This window comes from Ranitomeya imitator, chromosome 4 (genome assembly GCF_032444005.1).
Source record: "Ranitomeya imitator isolate aRanImi1 chromosome 4, aRanImi1.pri, whole genome shotgun sequence".
NCBI lineage: Eukaryota > Metazoa > Chordata > Amphibia > Anura > Dendrobatidae > Ranitomeya > Ranitomeya imitator.
Window position 1 is genome coordinate 273,352,504 of NC_091285.1, and position 21,777 is coordinate 273,374,280.

Sequence of the window (21,777 nt, forward strand, 5' to 3'; positions counted from 1 at the left end):
AGAAATGCATTGATCCGCTTACTTCCTGCATGGGGCTGTGCCCACCATGCGGGAAGTAATGCGGATAATGTGCGGGTGGGTACCCGGGGTGGAGGAGAGGAGACTCTCCTCCAGGCCCCGGGAACCATATTTGTGTAAAAAAAAAAAAAAAAAAAAAAGAATTAAAATAAAAAATAATGATATACTCACCTCTGAAGTCTCAGCGCTGCACGCGGCTGTCCGTTCTCAGGTTTGCTATGCGACCAGGACCTGCGGTGACGTCGCGATCACATGACCATGACGTCACGAAGGTCCTTCTCGCACAGCATCTTTGGAACTGGACCGCCACGTGCAGCGCCGAGGAGATTGGGACGTCAGAGGGTGAGTATAACCATTATTTTATTATTTTTAACATTACTATTGATGCTGCATATTGCTGCATATGCAGCATCAATAGTAGGGGTAAAATCCCGCAGCGGAACCCGCAGGACAAACCGCGATAAATCTGCAGGGATAACCGCAGCGGGTGTGCCCCTGCAGATTTAGCAAATCCGCTGCGGGAGAACCCGCAGAGACAGGACGCTATGTGTGAACATAGCCTTAAGGGAACCTGTCAGTAGGATTGTGCACAGTAACCTACAGACACTGCCAGGTTGGCACCATTATACTGATAAAATGATAACTTGGTTGATGAAATCCATCTTGTAGTTGTTCTTTAACCCCCTTAGTGACAGAGCCAATTTGGTATCTAATGACCAACCCAATTTTTACAATTCTGACCACTGTCACTATGTGGTTATAACTCTGGAACGCTTTAAAGGCAATCTGTCACCGACTTTTTCGTATATAAGCTTCGACCACCGCCATCAGGGGCTTATCTACCGCATTCTGTAATGCTGTAGATAAGCCCCCGATGTATCCTGAAAGATAAGAAAAATAAGTTAGATTATACTCACCTGGGGAGCGGTCCGGTCCGATGGGTGTCGCAGGTCCGGGTCCGGCGCCTCCCATCTTCATACGATGTTGTCATCTTCCTTGCTCCCTGTCGCGGCTCCTGCGTGGCGTACTTTATCTGCCCTGTTGAGGGCAGAGCAAAGTACTGCAGTGCGCAGGTGTTGGGCTTCTCAGACCTTTCCCGGCGCCTGCGCACTGCAGTACTTTGCTATTATCTTTCAGGTTACATTGGGGGCTTATCTACAGCATCACAAAATGCTGTAGATAAGCCCTTGATGGTGGTGACCGAAGCTTATATACAAAAAAGTAGGTGACAGATTCCTTTAACAGATCCCGCTGATTCTGAGCCTGTTTTTTCGTGACATATTGTACTTCATGTTAGTGGTAAAATTTCTTTGATATTACTTGCGTTTATTTATAAAAAATAGAAATACGGCAAAAATTTAGAACATTTTGCAATTTTCAAACTTTGAATTTTTATGCCCTTAAATCAGAGAAATATGTCACATAAAATACTTCATAAATAACATTTCCCACATGTCTACTTAAATCAGCACCAATTTGGACACTATTTTTTTTCATTAGGAAGTTATAAGGGTTAAAAGTTGACTAGCAATTTCTCATTTTTCAAAGAAAATGTACAAAACTTTTTTTTTTTTTTTTTTTTTTTTAAAGGGACCGCCTCACATTTGAAGAGAGTTTGGGAGGTTCAATATAACAGAAAATACCCAAAAGTGACAATTCTAAAAACTTCACGCCTCAAGGTGCGCAAAACCACATTCAAGAAGTTTATTTACCCTTCAGGTGCTTCATGAGAACTAAAGCAATGTGGAAGGAAAAAAAAAAAATGAACATTTTACTTTTTCCACAAGAAAAAAATTACTTTGAAACCAATTTTTTTTTTTTATTTTCACAAGGGTAACTGGAGAAATTGCACAACAAATTTTTTGGTCCGTTTTCTCCCGAGTACGCCGATACCACATATTTGGGGAAAAGCCACTGTTTGGGCACATGGCAAGGCTCAAAAGGGAGGTAGCACAGTTTGACTTTTTGAACGCAAAATTGTCTGAAATTAACGGTGGCACCATGTCACGTTTGGAGACTCCCTGATGTACCTAAACAGTGGAAACCCCCCAATTCTAACCACAACCCCAACACAACCCCCTAAGCCCAACTCACTGTAGCCCAACTCACTGTAGCCCAACTCACTGTAGCCCAACTCACTGTAGCCCAACTCACTGTAGCCCAACTCACTGTAGCCCAACTCACTGTAGCCCAACTCACTGTAGCCCAACTCACTGTAGCCCAACTCACTGTAGCCCAACTCACTGTAGCCCAACTCACTGTAGCCCAACTCACTGTAGCCCAACTCACTGTAGCCCAACTCACTGTAGCCCAACTCACTGTAGCCCAACTCACTGTAGCCCAACTCACTGTAGCCCAACTCACTGTAGCCCAACTCACTGTAGCCCAACTCACTGTAGCCCAACTCACTGTAGCCCAACTCACTGTAGCCCAACTCACTTCCTAATGGATATATTTTTATTTCATTATTTTTCTAGGGGCAATAAAGGGGGGGGTTATTTACTATTTTTTTTTATTTTGATCAAAATGAACCAATAGGAGAAATCTATGGGATGCAGGAGGTGGGGTCCATGGACACTGGGAGGTACGGTGACGGTGGTGGTGGTGGGGGAAATTAGGGGAAAAGGCAAATCGGACTTTTGTTTTGTAAAAAACAATCTGAATCATATTCTCTGGGGTCTTAGGTACCCCTGGTAGCCGAGACCCTGGAGAAAATCCGACTGGGGGGCACTATACACTTTTTTCCACAGCGCTGTTAATTAACGGCGCTGTGGATTAAGTACCCTTAACTACCGCCGTTAAAATGCGTATCAGTGGTCATTAAGGCCTGTAGATAATGAGCATCCAATAACGACTATCGCCGTTGTCCTTTGTGCACATGGTTTTCATTAGAATCTATGGATCTTATGATATCTACTGTAGATGGTGGGTACTCTGCCTCCATCACTGCTCTTTATAAACAATGTCTTGTGACTTGGTTATTGACACTAGCTGTTTATTAGAACCACTTGTTCAGTCTTTCGTTAACCCTGTCTCAACTTTTGGGATGTGATGCTGCCAATTTCTAAAATTACGGGGTTTTTTTTCAAATGAAATAGAAAAATTTTTAACTTTTGAGCCACAATCACACATTCAGTATTGTACATCAGTATTTGTAAGCCAAAACCAGGAAGGGAACAATCAAAGGAAGAGTATAATAGAAACATGTCCCCACTTCTGTATTTATCACTTACTCCTGGTTTTGGCTTATGAATACTGATGCAAAATATTTACCAAATACTCAACATGTGCATGTGGCCTTAGCTTTTGATCTATGCTTTATGTTCTTTTGTTAACCCCTTTCTGCCATTGGACGTAATATTCCGTCCATGTGGGGTGGGCCTTAATTCCCAAGGACGGAATATTACGTCCAGCGCGATCGGCCGCGCTCACGGGAGGAGCGCGGCCGAGTGTCAGCTGCCTATCGCAGCTGACATCCGGCACTATGTGCCAGGAGCGGTCACGGACCGCCCCCGGCACACTAACCCCCGACACACCGCGATCAAAGATGATCGCGATGTGCCGGCGGTATAGGGAAGCATCGCGCAGGGAGGGGCTCCCTGCGGGCATCCGAGACCCCCGCAGCAACGCGATGTGATCGCGTTGCTCTGGGGGTCTCTTACCTCCTCCCTGCAGCAAGTCCCGGATCCAAGATGGCCGCGGATCCGGGTCCTGCAGGGAGGGAGGTGACTTACCAAGTGCCTGCTCAGAGCAGGCACTTGGTAACGCTGCAGCGCTGTTTGACAGATTGGTGATCTGTCAGAGTGCTGTGCAAACTGGCAGATCACCGATCTGTATTGTCCCCCCCCCCCCCCCTTGGGGGGTCTAGTTTCCAATATGGGGTCACTTGTGGGGGGTTTCTACTGTTTAGGTACATTAGGGGCTCTGCAAACACAATGTGAGGCCTGCATACCATTCCATCTAAGTCTGTATTCCAAATGGCGCTCCTTCCCTTCCGAGCCCTCCCATGCGCCCAAACGCTGGTTCTCCCCCACATATAGGGTATCAGCGCACTCAGGACAAATTGCACAACAACTTTTGGGGTCCAATTTCTCCTGTTACCCTCGGGAAAATACAAAACTGGGGGCTAAAAAATTACTTTTGTGGGAAAATTTTTTTGTTTTATTTTTACGGTTCTGCATTGTAAACTTCTGTGAAGCTCTTATTGGGTCAAAGTGCTCACCACACCTCTAGATAAGTTCCTTAGGGGGTCTACTTTCCAAAATGGTGTCACTTGTGGGGGGTTTTAATGTTTAGGCACATCAGTGGCTCTCCAAACGCAACATGGTGTCCCATCTCAACTCCTGTCAATTTTGCATTGAAAGGTCAAACGGCGCTCCTTCCCTTCCGAGCTCTGCCATGCGCCTAAACTGTGGTCAACCCCCACATGTGGGGTAGCAGCGTACTCAGGACAAATTGTACAACAACGTTTGGGGTCCATTTTCTCCTGTAACCCTTGGTAAAATAAAACAAATTGGAGCTGAAGTAAATTTTTTGTGAAAAAAAAGTTAAATGTTAATTTTTATTTAAACATTCCAAAAATTCATGTGAAGCACCTGAAGGGTTAATAAACTTCTTGAATGTGGTTTTGAGAACCTTGAGGGGTGCAGTTTTTAGAATGGTGTCACACTTGGGTATTTTCTATCATATAGACCCCTCAAAATGACTTCAAATGAGATGTGGTCCCTAAAATAAAATGGTGTAAAAATGAGAAATTGCTGGTCAACTTTTAACCCTTATAACTCCCTAACAAAAAAAAATTTTGGTTCCAAAATTGTGCTGATGTAAAGTAGACATGTGGGAAATGTTACTTATTAAGTATTTTGTGTGACATATCTCTGTGATTTAATTGCATAAAAATTCAAAGTTGGAAAATTGCGAAATTTTCAAAATTTTCGCCAAATTTCCGTTTTTTTCACAAATAAACGCAGGTAATATCAAAGAAATTTTACCACTATCATGAAGTACAATATGTCACGAGAAAACAGTGTCAGAATCACCGGGATCCGTTGCAGCGTTCCAGAGTTATAACCTCATAAAGGGACAGTGGTCAGAATTGTAAAAATTGGCCCGGTCCATAACGTGCAAACCACCCTTGGGGGTAAAGGGGTTAATGAAACAAGGCTATAAGATTTCCAAATCACTGCATTCTTGTTTTCTTTACATTTTACAAAGCATTTTAGCAGTGTTTGGAATTTGCATTGCAGACAAACAGCATATGAACTTGGGATAACCAAACCCAGTAAACCCCCATAAGAATCTGTTATATAAAATATACACTTCAATATGTACAAAACTCATGTGAATCTGACTCTAGAAGCAATACTCAAGATGTTCACTTCTAGAATAAATCCAAACTATTTTGAAAAAAAGCAGAGTTACAATCAAAATTATATCCCAGCGGAAAATTAAGTTTACCATAACAATTTTGAAATTTTCTTGTTAGCAATAAACAAAGTAACAAGAAAAATTTAAATAGCTTCAGTAATTAAACTACTTTTCACTGTTCTGACCTGCTGCAAACTTGATGCATAAACACAAAAGAGCCTACCAAATAAATTAGACAGGCCACAAGAATGTAAAGTTCAAAAAATTGGTAGATTTTATTCATACAAAAATTGTTATTAAAACCCAACATTGGTATACAACCAATCAAATATAAAAAGTACCTCCGATCAAAATAACAACAGATCTCTTGTAAACCACACCATAATGCCTAAAGACAGCAATTGTAGGCGAAAACACTAAGTGGTAAATAACCTAATGGCAATGGAATTAATGTCTGAAGAAATCAACCTATAGACGTAATGCTATTACCATATACATATATTATCTAGCCAATAGACTGAGTGGGCTGAATCTGGCTAAACTTATAGTACCGCTGACATATATAAGGGTACCCATATGCCAGATGAAAAAAAGCTACCACAACAAATCCGTTGATAGGCAAATATAATATAGTTAATGGAAGAAAACCTCAGAACATAATTACCACGGTGGAAGCAGCACGAGATCTGCTAAGTCCCCTACGCGCGTTTCGATAGAATTCTTCCGGGGGACACGGGATTTTTAATGAAGACTAAAATATCAAATGAAAGAAAAATGTTCCGCTTTTAATCACATACCTTTCCCTGTGCTTCCTTGAGCTGCTTCTCAGCCGTGGCCTGTTTTACATTTGCTTCATGAACCATTTTGTGTGCCTCCTGGAACAGAGAAATTTACAGACATGATGACTTACATTTTTTGCCAGCCATTAGATGGCATTAATAGTAAAATAGCACCTTACAGTTTAAACCAGAGGTCCCAGCGAAGTAGGCATTTTGCTAGTGAGAAACTATGAAAAGTAGTAGATTAGCTAATTTAACTCTACCATGACGTTTAGAACTTACCTGTGACTGTTGATTGGGAGGCAACCCATTAAATGAAGGTAAGGCTAAACATTCTTTCACTAAATATAAAGCTAATCCTAATAAAATTTAAGAACAGGGTCTGGAAAGACTACATTTCCTTGGAAGAAACACTATGTATTCTTAATTTGGTTTAAAGGGGACGTTAACGGTAGATGGCCGTAAATCAGTCAACAATAATTACTAGCTATTAAGAGTAATTAATAGTTGTCCGACTTCCCATCGTGTCACCTTGATCTTTGTCTCCAGTCTTCTTTTCCAAGGGGGACACGTACTTCTGTGTATAGCTAAGCCTTTTTCATGATTGCTGAGGCAGTAGTATAGATCAGTTTATTAGTTTGAGTTATGGTGGTGGTAGGTATTGATGCAAGTGCTTACTGGCATCTTCCAGCAAACTGTCTGGTGGTGTTGCTTTGCTGAGCCTTGGCAGTCGATCTCGGTTAGGGTACGTTCACATTAGCGTCATGCGACGCTGCGTCGCCGACGCACGACAACGCATGCGTCATGCGCCCCTATCTTTATCATTGGGGACGCATGCGTTGCGTTGTCGTGCGTTTTCAGTAAAACGCACGACGCATGCGTCGTAACACCGCACCTGGGTGGCGTCGGAGACGCTACATGTTGCATTTTCGGAGCGCCAAAAAAACGCGCGCGTCGCTCGTGCGTCAATGCGTTACAATTTCCCATTGAAACGTATTGACGACGCACTTGCGTCGCGGGTGTGCGTCGTGCATGCGTTGTGCGACGCATGCGTCGTAACATAAAATGAAACAAAAAAGTGTCTAGACAGTGTCTAGACAGTGCAAACAGTGAGAAAAACATCCCCCATATATAAAGAAAATGTAGGATTGTTTGTCACTTCTGCTGCCGGCTACACAACAGGCAACATCAGACCAGACACATCAGAGCAACTGTCTTCTCATCCGCTGTCCAGAGATGTAAGTATAGAATGATTATGTGCATTTTCTACATGTTTTTACAATTTTTTTTGCAAGTAGTGTTTTATATTCTGCACTGTGGCTAAAGATATTGTGGTCTTTTTGGTCTGGTTTTGATGGACGGCATTGTGTATAGGATGGCGTTTCATTGTCTGCGGCCTTGATTAGTGTTCTTTCCAAGATTGATTTTGAGTTTCCATTTTTTGGTTTGGTGTTGTTTTTGTATTCAGTTGTGCTGTTTTATTCTTCCGTTATATGATGGCGTTTCATTGTCTCTGGCCCTGTCGGTTGTTTTGTAAAGTATGGTAGTATAGAATGATTTTGAGGCCTTTTATTACATTTTTATTGCAATTTGTGTATTATTTTCAGCACTGTGGTTGTGTAAAGAATTATTAGGCAACATCAGACCAGACACATCAGAGCAACTGTCTTCTCATCCGCTGTCCAGAGATGTAAGTATAGAATGATTATGTGCATTTTCTACATGTTTTTACAATTTTTTTTGCAAATAGTGTTTTATATTCTGCACTGTGGCTAAAGATATTGTGGTCTTTTTGGTCTGGTTTTGATGTACGGCATTGTGTATAGGATGGCGTTTCATTGTCTGCGGCCTTGATTAGTGTTCTTTCCAAGATTGATTTTGAGTTTCCATTTTTTGGTTTGGTGTTGTTTTTGTATTCAGTTGTGCTGTTTTATTCTTCCGTTATATGATGGCGTTTCATTGTCTCTGGCCCTGTCGGTTGTTTTGTAAAGTATGGTAGTATAGAATGATTTTGAGGCCTTTTATTACATTTTTATTGCAATTTGTGTATTATTTTCAGCACTGTGGTTGTGTAAATACATAGTTGTATGTTTCTGGTTGCGATGTATGGCGTTGTATCCCCTTCTATTTTCTCCGGCACTGTTGGTTTCATTGTAAAGTATTTATGTTTCTGCCCTTATTTTTTTTCGTGTTGAAATATTTTTTATTACAACCACATATTGTGTTTTTTGTGTTGATCCGTGCATACTGTAATTTTTCTTTTTTTAAAAAATCTTTTGGGATTACTACATTGTGTACTTGTTAATTTTCTTATCTTTAGCCTTTTGTACTCTGGCATTGGGTTGTCTCTGCCATTGTTTCTTTAATCTAATCAATGTGGCAGTGTAGTTTGCTCATCGTTAGTTCAGTTGGAGTGCAATGTTATTTGTGGTTTAAATGCCTTTTTTTTTTAATATTATTTATTGCATGATAGTGCATAGGAGCATAGTCAATGTTATTTTTTTGTTAATTTCAGAACTGCTTTAATTAGTCATGGCCAGCGGCAGTGATTCCGGCACCCCACCGCTGAGGAGTCCGGTGAGTACATGATCTACTATTGCTTGCTATATTTTCGCTGTCATTTGTAGATGGGTCACTCAACTTTTTGTTAAACTATTTTGCAGGCTTCTTCAAGTGAGGAGGAGAACCAGGAGGAAGAGAGGGAGCAGCAGCAGGGACCACGGGGCCAAGCTGTGGTTGCAGGACGGAGCGTAAGTATTTATTTCAAACCTTTATTTTATTTTTTTTTTTTTTTTTGCGGGTATTGGGGGGGTGGTGGTAGGGTGTGGTGTTGTGTGTAGTAGGTGTCGGTGGAGGAGATAGGGACAATTTTTTTCTCTTTCAAACCTTCATATTTTCCATTCTTTTCTAGGTTTCACAACGGGCCCTGGATGAGCCACTTAACATTGACCTAATGGTGGCATCAATAGAAGCACGGGGCCCGTTGTGGGACAGCCGTGACCCCCAGCACGCGGACCAGGGCATATTGCGGCGTCTGTGGTTGGAGGTGGCACAAACGCTGTGGGATGGCTTCGACAGCGCTAACGCCAAGGCCAAAGCCAGTTTCCGTAAGTATTTAAAAAATAGTGCTGTGACCCATCATGCCAGGATTACACAACCGTCTGTGATGTCTTTGATTGGGATTGCACACGGTTGCGTAATCTTTTTCGATATATTATCTAAAACCTTTTTTTTTTTTTTTTTTTTTTTTTAATACACAGTTAAACAATTGAGGACCAGATGGCGCTCCATGAAGGACCGTTTCAAGAGGGGCCTGAAAAAGGAGGGACAGGCTCGTAGTGGTGCTGGCGCTTCAAGGACCTCGGTGTACAAGCATAACCGTATACTGCAGTTCTTGCGACCGGTCCTTGAAAGCAGAGAGTAAGTATAGTACCTATTCACACACCTAGTTTTCACAACATGCATATTCACATACTACATTCCAGTCACGTTGCTTATTGCCCAGCCTTTTATTTTGCCAAGTACCAAGTATATAAATGAAGTAAAAAAAGGCTAGTTCACAGAGTTGTGCAAAAATACATACTTTTCTCCTCTTGAATCATAAGCAGAGGATCAAACATCAGCACAATACAATAGACTCTATCTACGTGTTTCAGGTGACAGGGAACATCAGACCTGAAACGCGTAGATAGTTTTTTTATTGTATTGTGCAGATGTTTCATCCTCTGCTTTTGATTGAAGTTAAAAAATTTTTTTTTTTAAACTTTTCACCACTCGTTGACCTTGAATTTTTTATTCATTTCTTATCTTCTCACACTTGCCAGGTGTATCTACGATTTTTTATACATAATAAAGTTAAATATAATAGATACGGCATACATTCCACTGCAAAGCTGGTTAGGTTCCCATGGTTGCTCAGCTCGCAGGACCTGTGATGACGTCTCGTTCACATGACCGTGACGTCATGGCAGTTCCAACCTAAGCATAATTGTCTGGCGTTGCAAACTAAAAACATGGGTGACTCTTTAGAATTAAATAAATACCGTTTGTTTAATATTGATGGTGCATATGCAGTGTCAATATTAAAAATAGTGTAATATTAATGGCGGTAATGGATACCTGGCGGTAAAATGTTCTGACGCATGTGAAATGTGATATTTTTTATACTAATGGTTTCCTTATGTTTTCACAGAACACACAGCAGCACCCGCGAGACTGTCCAATCCTCAAGACGACCCTCAAGAGCGGTCCTTTGTGAAGCGCCATCTGAACTGTCGCGGCCATCCCACAGCGAGAGCAGGTCTGCAACAACACAATCTGGCGAACCGGCAGCCGGTCCATCAGATGTTCCTCTGGCCGAGGCCTCTGTTGCTCCGTCCTTTGGGTCTTCCCGACAGCGTCAGCGGGCCTCGGACAGGGCGCCCATGTCCGAATTTTTACATCTGAGTACCGTATTTCAGAATGGTTTCAAGGCGCTGTGCGATAAAATGTGCAATATCGAACGGCGTCTTGAAAACATCGAAACGGATCTCTCGAGGCCGGCAAAACATTTCTTTAGTGCCATTCACAACGGCATGGTGGAACATCTTACGCCGGAACTCCAGATTTCGTTCATGCAGGGCTGCAACAATTTATATGTCAGTGCTCTGCAGCAGGCTCGGGTCATGCAGTCAGCGACAAATATGCCCGCAGTACCATCGCTGGCTGCCATGACTCCGACTCCTGCTGCAGAGCACCACCACAGAGGTCCGCGTGCCGAGGGCCACCGCCGCCGCCACCGCCACCACAGAACTGAGCCCCAAAGTTCCGAGCCTGACAGGCCTTCAAGGGGGCACAGACGGGAAGCCGACCCCCACCCAGAGGGAGAGAGGAGGAAAAAGAAGAAGAAGAAGACCATGACGACCACAAGCACTACGTCCTTGGCTATGGCTGCTCCCCAAAGTACCACCAGAACACAGCCTGGGTCGACCCGGAGCACACCAAGTACCCAGGCTGGGTCTACACGGAGTACACCCACTACCCAGCCTGGGTCAACCAGGAGTACACCATCTACACAGCCTGGGTCGACCCAGAGCCGGAGTAGCCAGCCAAGGACACTGGTCGTCCCTCCTCCTCTCTCACCTGCTTCTGTTGCAGTCTCGCCACCACCATCCACTGGCTGGACTGATGTCGGCATCCCGTCTAGTGTCATAGAGTATGCTGCTTCCTCCCCCTCTTCCTCCTCCTCGGTCTCCTCATCACAAAAAACTGGGGGATATGAATCCCCTTTGGTTGCGGACATTGGCACCCCTTAAAACCGGGTTCCCTTTTTTTATTTTTTTTGTAACACAAAATAAATTTGTTATATTTTTTTTTAAAAAAAATTTTGGTTTTTATTGTCTCAAATAAAGTTTGCACCAAATCACACCTTGCGCCGTACACACAAATCGTGTCTTTGTAACACCAGATGTGCAATGTGTGACAATATTATCTCTATTTTTTTTAACATTTTCTTATATGGCTGTCGTTCATTGTACTCAGATGTTACAAACACAAACAGCATTGCTCAATATGTCACGTTTACAAAGTACCATCACACAACGATTTCAGTATGGATATAGTTGTTTTAACTTTGTCTTTTCTGAAATCGTAAAACGATTGAGCCCCTGCTGTGATTTTTTGGTTATCAGCAAATGATTTGGAATATTTTTTGGGTAACTTATCAGAAGCTGTCATTGTTGGATTGGTGAGTTCACACCAATCCAGCGATGTCTTTGTTTTAAACAAGGGAAAATTGGGTAGTGCACTGTTTTAATCACTGAAATAAAAAGTTTACAATACCCCACTAATATAAAAAGGTGTCTACCAAGTCCCTCGCCGTCATCTTTCCGCACTGACACTGTGATTCCCGCCCGTAAAGCTGAGCACACCGTTGCCTTAAACGCTGTGCTGTGCTTTAGGGCTGGCACAGTACGGGAAGCTGACGGCGATGGACGTTTCACACACCGTAGTGTAAAGGTACCTTCACACATAACGATATTGTTAACGATATCGTTGCTATTTGTGACGTAGCAACGATATAGTTAATTAAATCGTTATGTGTGACAGCGACCAACGATCAGGCCCCTGCTGGGAGATCGTTGGTCGCTGAATAAAGTCCAGAACTTTATTTCGTCGCTGGACTCCCTGGAGACATCGCTGGATCGGCGTGTGTGACACCGATCCAGCGATGTCTTCACTGGTAACCAGGGTAAACATCGGGTAACTAAGCGCAGGGCCGCGCTTAGTAACCCGATGTTTACCCTGGTTACCATGCTAAAAGTAAAAAAAACAAACACTACATACTTACCTAACGCTGTCTGTCCTCCAGCGCTGCGCTCTGCACTCCTCCTGTACTGTCTGTGAGCCGGAAAGCAGAGCGGTGACGTCACCGCTCTGATTTCCAGCTCACAGACAGTACAGGAGGAGTGCAGAGAAGCAGAGCGCAGCGCTGGAGGACAGACGGCTGTAGGTAAGTATGTAGTGTTTGTTTTTTTTTACTTTTAGCATGGTAACCAGGGTAAACATCGGGTTACTAAGCGCGGCCCTGCGCTTAGTTACCCGATGTTTACCCTGGTTACCGGCATCGTTGGTCGCTGGAGAGCGGTCTGTGTGACAGCTCTCCAGCGACCAAACAGCGACGCTGCAGCGATCCGAATCGTTGTCTGTATCGCTGCAGCGTCGCTAAATGTGAAGGGGCCTTAAGGTTTTTTTTGTAATTAACATTACATTAACAATAGTAAATATCGTGAGTGTGGCATTACACAGATTGCTCTTTTTTTGTTGCTGGGGAGCTGTATGTGTGACAGCTCTCCAGCAACCATGCGACAACTAAACAACGATCTCGGTCCAGTCGTATCACTGGTCGGTATCGGTGGATAATAGTTTTATTAAATGTACCTTAAGAATATTGTTCAGGTGAGATGGAAGCAATGTTGACAGTGTCACCACTATTTGACTCTGGACGTATTATAGCATCCTGAGTACAATAGTGTTCACTCTGTAGAGTTTAGCAAACATGATCGTCTCCCTCCTTGTCAAGCCTTGTTCCATATGCAAATAGTCTGCAGGATTAAAAATGGTTGACAAGGTGGGAGCCGATTATGTTATGCCTCAATACTATGAAACACACAAATTTTGTGGCACACACATTAGTACTTTCAATAAATTCAATAAATTTCAATAAATTTGGATTTTTTAAATTTTATTAATATGTATAAACGTATGAAATTTTTTTTTTTAAAAACTGAAAGGCTCAAGAAGTGTATTTGAAAACACAACACATTATACATCCAGGGAACATTAAAACAATAACCATAGAATCACCATACATAGGATGGTTAAATGATGAACACAACAGTGTTTACATGACATCATAATAAAACATACAGAATTAGACCATTTCATCTTGCCATGAAACACGGCCAACATCGGAAACAAAGTATGCAGCAAATTGGTCCCTCATATGAGCAATCTCCACAGTTGTCCGCAGAGGATGATCTTGATAATCAGGCAATGGATTTTGTATGTGTTCATCGAGTTCCACGTTGACTCTCTCTTTATCAATAATAAAATTGTGGAGAACCACACACGCCTTCACCACCTCATCCACTGTCTCAATTTTCAAATTTATAGCGGATCCTAATATACGCCATTTGGAGACCAGGATGCCAAAGGCGCACTCCACAGTTCTTCTGGCCCTGGACAGTCTATAATTAAATATAGTTTTGGTACGGTCCAACCCACGACTGGAGTACGGTTTCAGTAGGTTGCCACTCATTTGAAAAGCCTCATCACCAACAACAACAAATGGCAGGTCCGGGCCGTCAGTGTTGGGAAGAGGTCGTGGATGGGGGAAATTAAAATTGTTATTGTACAATCTTTGGCCCATATCAGACTCCTTAAATGTCCGTGAATCATTTGCACGACCAAAGGCTCCAATGTCCACAGCGAGAAACCTGCAGTCCGCACCAGCAATTGCCATCAGCACAGTGGAAAAGTATTTTTTATAATTATAAAAAAGAGATCCACTTCTTGACGGCTTGGTAATCCTAATGTGCTTCCCATCCACAGCTCCGATACAGTTAGGGAAAGAACAAACTTTGTGGAATTTTTGGGCGTTGGCATGCCATATTTCTTGTGTAGGGATGGGCAAAAATTCCTCCCGGAGGTTGTCCCACAATGCGCGGCATGTGTCTGCAATAATACCCGACAGTGTTGAGACTCCAATCCGAAACTGGAAATGCAGTGATCTCAATGTCTCTCCGGTAGCCAGGAAACTGACAAGAAGAAAAATAAATAAATATAATTAATTTAATTGTTATGAATGAATTTTCCATTTTTAATTACAATCCCCCACCCCGCAAAACAAAAACATGTTAATTTAAAAAATGGCTAGAACATATAAATCCTTCACATTCCATTACGTACCGTAGAGTCACCAGCAGACGCTCCTCAGGGGAAATCGATTTACGGAGCTGCGTGTCCTGCCTGGAAATGGTTCCTTCCACCAGACGCAGCAGATATCGAAAGCTGTCTTTTGTCATCCTGGTGTATTCTAAGTATTTGTCCTGGTTCTCATTTAATTCGCCAAAAAGACAATGGTACGCTCCACGACTCTCTCGGACTTCCACTATAGGGTGAAGCCAAAAACGCCGCCGACTCCTTCTCCGTAGTTTGTCTCTTCTCCTCTGTTCATGACAGGCAAAAGCATAAGCTATAGCAAGGGCTAATTCCAGCTCAAAAGTGAGGTAGATACTCTCCATGGAACGATCCATCTTGATGCTGTATGGTTGGAAATAAGGTATGCGGGGGTATATATACCACTATGACATTAATACCCACCCCCATCTACCCATTGGTGACATTATCGATTGTCTAGACACTAGACCCACCCTCTTCTATTCATTGGTGGTGTTATCTAGTGTCTAGACACTAAATTGTGGCTCAAGATCCAATCAGTGTTTGCCAACGCATGCGTCGTAAAACGCTGCGTTTTTTGGTAAAACGCACCAAAAACGCACCGAAAACGCTGCGTTTTACGACGCATCCGTCAGACGCTTGCGTCATAAAAGTTGCGTTTTTGCGTGCGTTTCCGATGCGTCGTGCGTTGCGTCGGCGACGCAGCGTCGCATGACGCTGATGTGAACGTACCCTTACTGATGGTATTTAGTTTGTTTATCTATGATCTTCTGTTTCAGATCAGCTGCAGTGCTCTCTAGCTGCAGAATTGGATCAGGATTTTCAGGGGGTTGCACATGTTTTTCTTCCAGGTCTTCATGTAGGGTGGATATGCAGAGCAGCTGATCCATCTCGAGTTGTGACAATAGCATTCTTTTTATGACATTGAAACGTTGGTTGGCTAGTTGTTTCTCAGTCAGTGGACATGCAGGTTTTGTATCCATCAAGAGTTTCCTCATACGCTTCATATATTCCCTCTCATTTGGTCTGCTGTTATAGTAGTATTTCATCAGATCCAGATTGCCTTGTCCATGTCCCTTGGAAAAGAAGATTGACGACAAAGATCAAGGTGACACGAAGGGAAGTCAGCCAGCTAACAAACACACAGAAGGGTGTAAAGATAAAAAACATAAAGACCAAGCTGGACAAGTGCAAAGGTCTGACCCCAACTGAAGCCCTAGAGACTACTAACAAAGGCTCACAGCACTCGCGGCAAGACTAGGGATGTTCATTAAAGAAGCTGAGGCTTCTTTAATGTTCTAGGAAAATCTGCGCTCCAAATAGACAAACAAGAGAACAGCACCACTCCAATTATGCACACCACATACATGAATATATAAGTAACGATAAACCATATACAGGTCATGGCCAAAAGTATTGACACCCCTGCAATTCTGTCAGATAATACTCATTTTTTTTCCTGAAAATGATTGCAATCACAAATTCTTTGGTATTATTATCTTCATTTACGGTAATTTGTCTTAAATGAAAAAATACAAAAGAGAATGAAGCAAAAAGCAAAACAATGGCCCATTGAGTTGTGTGTGAAATGATCAGACAAAAGTAAAGGCACCCTCAGCCTAATACTTGGTTGCACAACCTTTAGCCAAAATCACTGCAACCAACCGCTTCCGGTAACCATCAATTGAGTTTCTTACGATGCTCTGTTGGAATTTTAGACCATTCTTCTTTGGCAAACTGCTCCAGGTCCCTGATATTTGAAGGGTGCCTTCTCCAAACTGCCATTTTTAGATCTCTCCACAGGTGTTCTATGGGATTCAGGTCTGGACTCATTGCTGGCCACCTTAGAAGTCTCCAGTGCTTTCTCTCAAACCATTTTCTAGTGCTTTTTGAAGTGTGTTTTGGGTCATTGTCCTGCTGGAAGACCCATGACCACTGAGGGAGACCCAGCTTTCTCACATTGGGCCCTACATTATACTGCAAAATTTGTTGGTAGTCTTCAGACTTCATAATGCCATGCACACGGTCAAGCAGTCCAGTGCCAGAGGCAGCAAAGCAACCCCAAAACATCAGGGAACCTCCGCCATGTTTGACTATAGGGACCGTGTTCTTTTCTTTGAATGCCTCTTTTTTTCTCCTGTAAACTCTATGTTGATGCCTTTGCCCAAAAAGCTCTACTTTTGTTTCATCTGACCAGAGAACATTCTTCCAAAACGTTTTAGGCTTTTTCAGGTAAGTTTTGGCAAACTCCAGCCTGGCTTTTTTATCTCTCGGGGTAAGAAGTGGGGTCTTCCTGGGTCTCCTACCATACAGTCCCTTTTCATTCAGACGCCGACGGATAGTACGGGTTGACACTGTTGTACCCTCGGACTGCAGGGCAGCTTGAACTTGTTTGGATGTTAGTCGAAGTTCTTTATCCAACATCCGCCCAATCTTGCGTTGAAATCTCGTCAATTTTTCTTTGGCTACTTTCACACTAGCGTCGTGCACTGCACGTCGCAATGCGTCGTTTAGGAGAAAAAACGCAAAATTGCTTGCAGGATGCGTTTTTTTCTCCACTGACTAACATTAGCGACGCTTTGCCACACGTCACAACCGTCGTGTGACGGTTGCGTTGTGTTGTTGCGGACTGTCGGCAGCAAAACACGTTACATGTAACGTTTTTTGCTGCGTTGTGTCCGCCATTTCCGACCGCGCATGCGCGGCCGGAACTCCGCCCCCACCTCCCCACAACACACAATGGGGCAGCGGATGCGCTGGAAAAATGCATCCGCTGCCCCCGTTGTGCGGCGCTTGCACAGTATGCGTCGGTACGTCGGGCCGACGCTAGTATGAAAGTAGCCTTTTCCGTCCACATCTAGGGAGGTTAGCCACAGTGCCATGGGCTTTAAACTTCTTGATGACACTGCGCACAATAGACACAGGAACATTCAGGTCTTTGGAGATGGACTTGTAGCCTTGAGATTGCTCATGCTTCCTCACAATTTGGTTTCTCAAGTCCTCAGACAGTTCTTTGGTCTTTTCTTTTCTCCATGCTCAATGTGGTACACACAAGGACACAGGACAGAGGTTGAGTTAACTTTAATCCATGTCAACTGGCTGCAAGTGTGATTTAGTTATTGCCAACACCTGTTAGGTGCCACAGGTAAGTTACAGGTGCTGTTAATTACACAAATTAGAGAAGCATCACAATTTTTCGAACAGTGCTAATACTTGTCCACCCCCTTTTTCATGTTTGGTGTGGAATTATATCCAATTTGGCTTTAGGACAATTCTTTTTGTGTTTTTTCATTTAAGACAAATTAAATGAAGATAATACCAAAGAATTTGTGATTGCAATCATTTTCAGGAAGAAAATGAGTATTATCTGACAGAATTGCAGGGGTGTCAATACTTTTGACCTTGACTGTATATAGTTTATTGTTACATATATTCACTAGATGGTGTCCCGATTGTAACGCATCGGGTATTCTATAATATGCATGTCCACGTAGTGTATTGCCCAGCCACGTAGTACGGTACATTGCCCAGCCACGTAGTACGGTACATTGCCCAGCCACGGAGTATATTGCCCAGCACAGAGCCACGTAGTATAGAGACTTAAAAAAATAAATAAAAAAAACACTCACCTTCCGAAGGCCCGTTGAAGTCCTGCTATACTCACCATCTGCCGCCTTTCCCGCTCCTCGCGACGCTCCCGGGACTGCTCCATTGCAAGTGGCAGCTTCCGATCCCAGGGCTGAGGTGAGCAGGACCTATGATGACGTCGCGGTCACATGACTGTGACGTCACGGCAGCCAACATGTTGCATTTTGTTACGTTCGGTGCAGCGTTCAAACGGCGCATGCGGAGGCAGCCGCAAACAGCGTACGTCCCTGCGTACCCAATGATAAAGATAGGTACAGCAGGGCACCGCAGGAAGCAAAGAGGCATAGGCGTGGTTCCAGGGAGGAAGTACGCTGCCATCCGCAGGACTCCTGTATGCAAGTCTAAAACCAGCCTAATCTGCGCTGCCGAAAGATTCAAGATCCAGAATATCTAGCCATTAAGCTGTGGATTTATTCAATGCGTTTCAAAGTAGAAGACTTCATCAGGACACCACAAAATCTTGTACTTTGAAAGGAGTTGAATAAATCCACAGTTTAATGGCTACATATTTTGGACCTTTAATCATTCGGCAGTGCAGATTAAATCCACATCCTCCATGGTGCTGTCCAGATGGACCCCCAGTTTTTAAGGCACAGTTCACATTTTGCTGGACTGGTTTGAGGACGCCATGTCACATTGGCAGAGATCTTAAGGTGACAGAACAGCAGAACCACCCATAACAGACCCCATTTTTCAAACTATACTTTTCAATGTATTCATCTAGGGGTGCAGTGATCCCATTGACCCCTCAGGTGGCCCACAGAAGTTTATACCATTGGACAATGAAGAAGAAAAAAATTAAAGTTTAACCATCAAAATTTGGTTTTAGCCCTAGATTTAAAAAGAGAAAAACGGGAGAAAAAAGGCACCAATATTTGTGTCTCAATTTCTGCTGAATGTAGAAATACCCCAAATGGGACTGTACAGTACTGTTTAGCTATACAGCGAGACTCGGGAAGGACTGAGTGCTATTGGCAAATAGTGCTCCGTCCCTCCAGAGTCTCGCCATATGGCCAAGAAGTTACTGTGGTACAGGAGGCATCTTGGAGCTCATAATTTTATAGAATAGTTTGCGGACTCCATATAATGAACCACTAAGAGCTAGAAGAGCAGAATCCCCCCAAGTGATCCTATTTTGGAAATTATTCCCCTTTGGGAATTTATCTACAGGTGTTGTGATGATTGTTGACTCCATGGAAGTTTTCCAGAAACAAGCAACAGTGGATCTTGCTCGGTGAAAATTTCAAACTGCCACTGTAGTGACCAGTATGTTGTAGCGTCCGTACATTGTGCCCAGCTCATGCACTGGTAAATTAGGAGGGCTCTCATCGCTACAGAAATGCCAATCATGCAGACGCTAAATGTGGATTAGGCACACTGGGGTTCAGAAGGGAGGGGGATTTGGGAGCACAGAATTTGCTGAATTTCTTTTGGGTGGGGGCGAGGCCCATTTCGAGTTTCCAGAGCCTTTGTGCTTCCATGAACATAGAAACACCCTGCATTTCTATTAACAGATGACGGATGCGAGTGGGGACTTGCTTTTTTTGTGGATCACATTAAAGCTTTTATTAGGAACATAATTTGGACATTTATCTGGCGCTCTACCCGAGCATGCACATTGGAGTTTCCCTTTAATTCTTTGAGTGACGCAATTCAGATGAAACCCCCGAGGGAGGCACTCACTATGAGGCAGAAGAGTTACTCTGGACTCAGTCTGGCCTTTGTTCAGTGGTGGCCCTTTTTTCCCATAGGTGCAGAAAACTGTGGCTGACGGCACTTTTATGCACGCCTAATAAAAAGATGGACACCGCAGAATCACAGATCAAACGGCATCCACAGTGTCTTCATCTGCCTCATTATAGGGAATCTTCCGCAGGGGGTTCCATCTGCTGCTGGCGTGGATAAACCACACTTGGCTCTTTTTTTTGCCGTCCTCAACAACTGACATATGAAAATGTTATGACTGGTTCTGGAAGGACCATAACACACATTTATTTATTTTTTAATTAAGTTGACCAATTTAGATAATATTCTTCTTTCAAAGAGCTTTGGAACACTTCTGTTTTTTGTTCCAATTTTGAAAGTGCCATTTTTGCAAGATTCCTCGAGCCACCAATAAGATCCAAACTATAAAGAATCCTTAGAAGTTTCATAGCCCAGCATACTGTGGAGACATTTTATTGAAAAGGTTTTTTACTTTTTTCTATGAATTATTTTGTTTTTCGAAGGGAGGAGTCTGAGTTTTTGAATCTAGAATAACTCATACTAATTGTTTCTTGAAAGAGGTAACAAGAACTGATTTTTGAAAGTTTAAGAGTCGGCCTAGACTAAAGAAAGGAGGGGAACCCTTATCTTGGATAAGTTTTCCCAAATACTTTCAATGGAGTATAGCTGACCTTTCTGAATTTGGACTGGAATAACAGCACCAGATAGAAATGTTACTTTCTCTGACACTAGTATGATCAGGGCTTTTGATGGATGGGAGAGATTACATTTTTCAGGAGGATGGGAAGCAAGAATGGAGGGATTCCCAAAATCATTATCTATGTAACATGTAGCTGAACATCATCAGTGGGAGGTGGAGATAAATGATGCACAGGAAGTAACAAAGAGACTGCAACGCCACACTATGGCCCATCAAATGCCGGAATGTACGTTGTTTCTCATAGTTAGCTAAACGGAAACTGGAAACAAGTAGCCACCACTTGAATGACACCCATCCAGGCAGGAGCAGGAGATGGGCACACAAAAGTGACACACTATCCCACTGCCCCATGTTGCTTTAGCCATAGGGCGGCTAGAAGAAATGTGGATCAAGAGAGGCAGTGGAAACAGAAAAGAAAACAAGAACCTCCTGACCTGGGGCTGCTCATCAAGTCCTTCTCCGTACAGACCATGAGGACTGTCTTATTCCTGACCCATTGTAGTAACAGGAAACCATGGTGGGAGGTTGAAGTGGGACCCTTTTGAACTTCTGTTCCTGCGCTTACAAATTTCAAGGGTCATCCTCCTTGTGTGCCGTCATGGAGGATACTGATGTTTTAATAACATTTTGTCCAAACGCTACTTTCAGCTACCCACCTCAAAAAGACTGGCTGTCAATTCTTCCAGTTCAAGCCCAAGTTGGTCCCGCACTTTGGAAAGTCTTTCACATTCTTCATCTTTTAGTTTCAGCTCCTGGGAAGAAAAATATGTGGTGGTGAGCCTGTTGAATTTCATAGATTTTTTTTGAAGCAACACATCAATAGGTCTTTGAGAATACATATTTTTAGGATACATAAAATTTTGGTCTTGCTACCCAGGGATTTTTTTTTGTTTGTTTTGGATCACAGTGCTGACAAAGTCATAATGATTGCTCTGTTTGTATACATACAAGAGGGATTATTTTGTTTGCAGAAAACAAAAGTTAATAGTATGTAATAAATCAGTTTTGGGCTGTACCATTTTAAAGGTACAAATTTCAGCTGTTCAACAAATCTGTAACTTGCAGAGTTGATGTCGGTAAGGCTGGGTTCACATTGCGTTA

At 43.0% G+C, this 21,777-nt stretch overlaps 3 protein-coding genes across 4 annotated transcripts in view; 1 reads left to right on the plus strand and 2 right to left on the minus strand.

Annotated features, from left to right (window-relative positions):
* Nucleotides 1-21,777, minus strand: part of RAB3IP (RAB3A interacting protein) — a 97,160-nt gene that overhangs the window by 52,057 nt on the left and 23,326 nt on the right. Inside the window, exons 4-5 of the mRNA XM_069764618.1 lie at nt 21,333-21,428; nt 6,183-6,260 (exon numbers count right to left, since the gene is read on the minus strand). Of these exons, the coding sequence (XP_069620719.1) occupies nt 6,183-6,260; nt 21,333-21,428 (174 nt within the window). The remainder of the gene's footprint in view (nt 1-6,182; nt 6,261-21,332; nt 21,429-21,777) is intronic.
* On the plus strand, nt 7,143-11,467 carry LOC138675937 (pneumococcal serine-rich repeat protein-like). 2 transcript variants are annotated; one of them, XM_069764616.1, is made up of 7 exons: nt 7,143-7,402; nt 7,772-7,854; nt 8,680-8,741; nt 8,828-8,914; nt 9,076-9,271; nt 9,425-9,584; nt 10,357-11,467. In XM_069764616.1, the coding sequence occupies exons 3-7, from the start codon at nt 8,697-8,699 to the stop codon at nt 11,456-11,458; spliced, it is 1,590 nt and encodes a 529-aa protein (XP_069620717.1). In that variant the 5' UTR covers nt 7,143-7,402; nt 7,772-7,854; nt 8,680-8,696; the 3' UTR covers nt 11,459-11,467. The 2 variants fall into 2 exon arrangements, with proteins under 2 accessions (XP_069620717.1, XP_069620718.1); XM_069764617.1 differs by lacking the exons at nt 7,143-7,402; nt 7,772-7,854 and having other exon boundaries at nt 7,920-8,741.
* LOC138675939 (uncharacterized) lies at nt 13,373-15,679 on the minus strand. The gene is made up of 2 exons (XM_069764620.1): nt 14,613-15,679; nt 13,373-14,461 (listed from the first exon to the last, which is right to left on the minus strand). The coding sequence occupies exons 1-2, from the start codon at nt 14,957-14,959 to the stop codon at nt 13,576-13,578; spliced, it is 1,233 nt and encodes a 410-aa protein (XP_069620721.1). The 5' UTR covers nt 14,960-15,679; the 3' UTR covers nt 13,373-13,575.

Coding starts and splice junctions, on each gene's coding strand:
- LOC138675937 (XM_069764616.1), top strand. CDS start 8,697: ATGGCCAGCGGCAGTGATTCCGGCACCCCACCGCTGAGGAGTCCG. Junction 9,272..9,424: donor CAAGGCCAAAGCCAGTTTCC/GTAAGTATTTAA, acceptor TTTAATACACAG/TTAAACAATTGAGGACCAGA. Junction 9,585..10,356: donor CCGGTCCTTGAAAGCAGAGA/GTAAGTATAGTA, acceptor ATGTTTTCACAG/AACACACAGCAGCACCCGCG.
- LOC138675939 (XM_069764620.1), bottom strand. CDS start 14,959: ATGGATCGTTCCATGGAGAGTATCTACCTCACTTTTGAGCTGGAATTA. Junction 14,462..14,612: donor CGTCTGCTGGTGACTCTACG/GTACGTAATGGA, acceptor TCTTCTTGTCAG/TTTCCTGGCTACCGGAGAGA.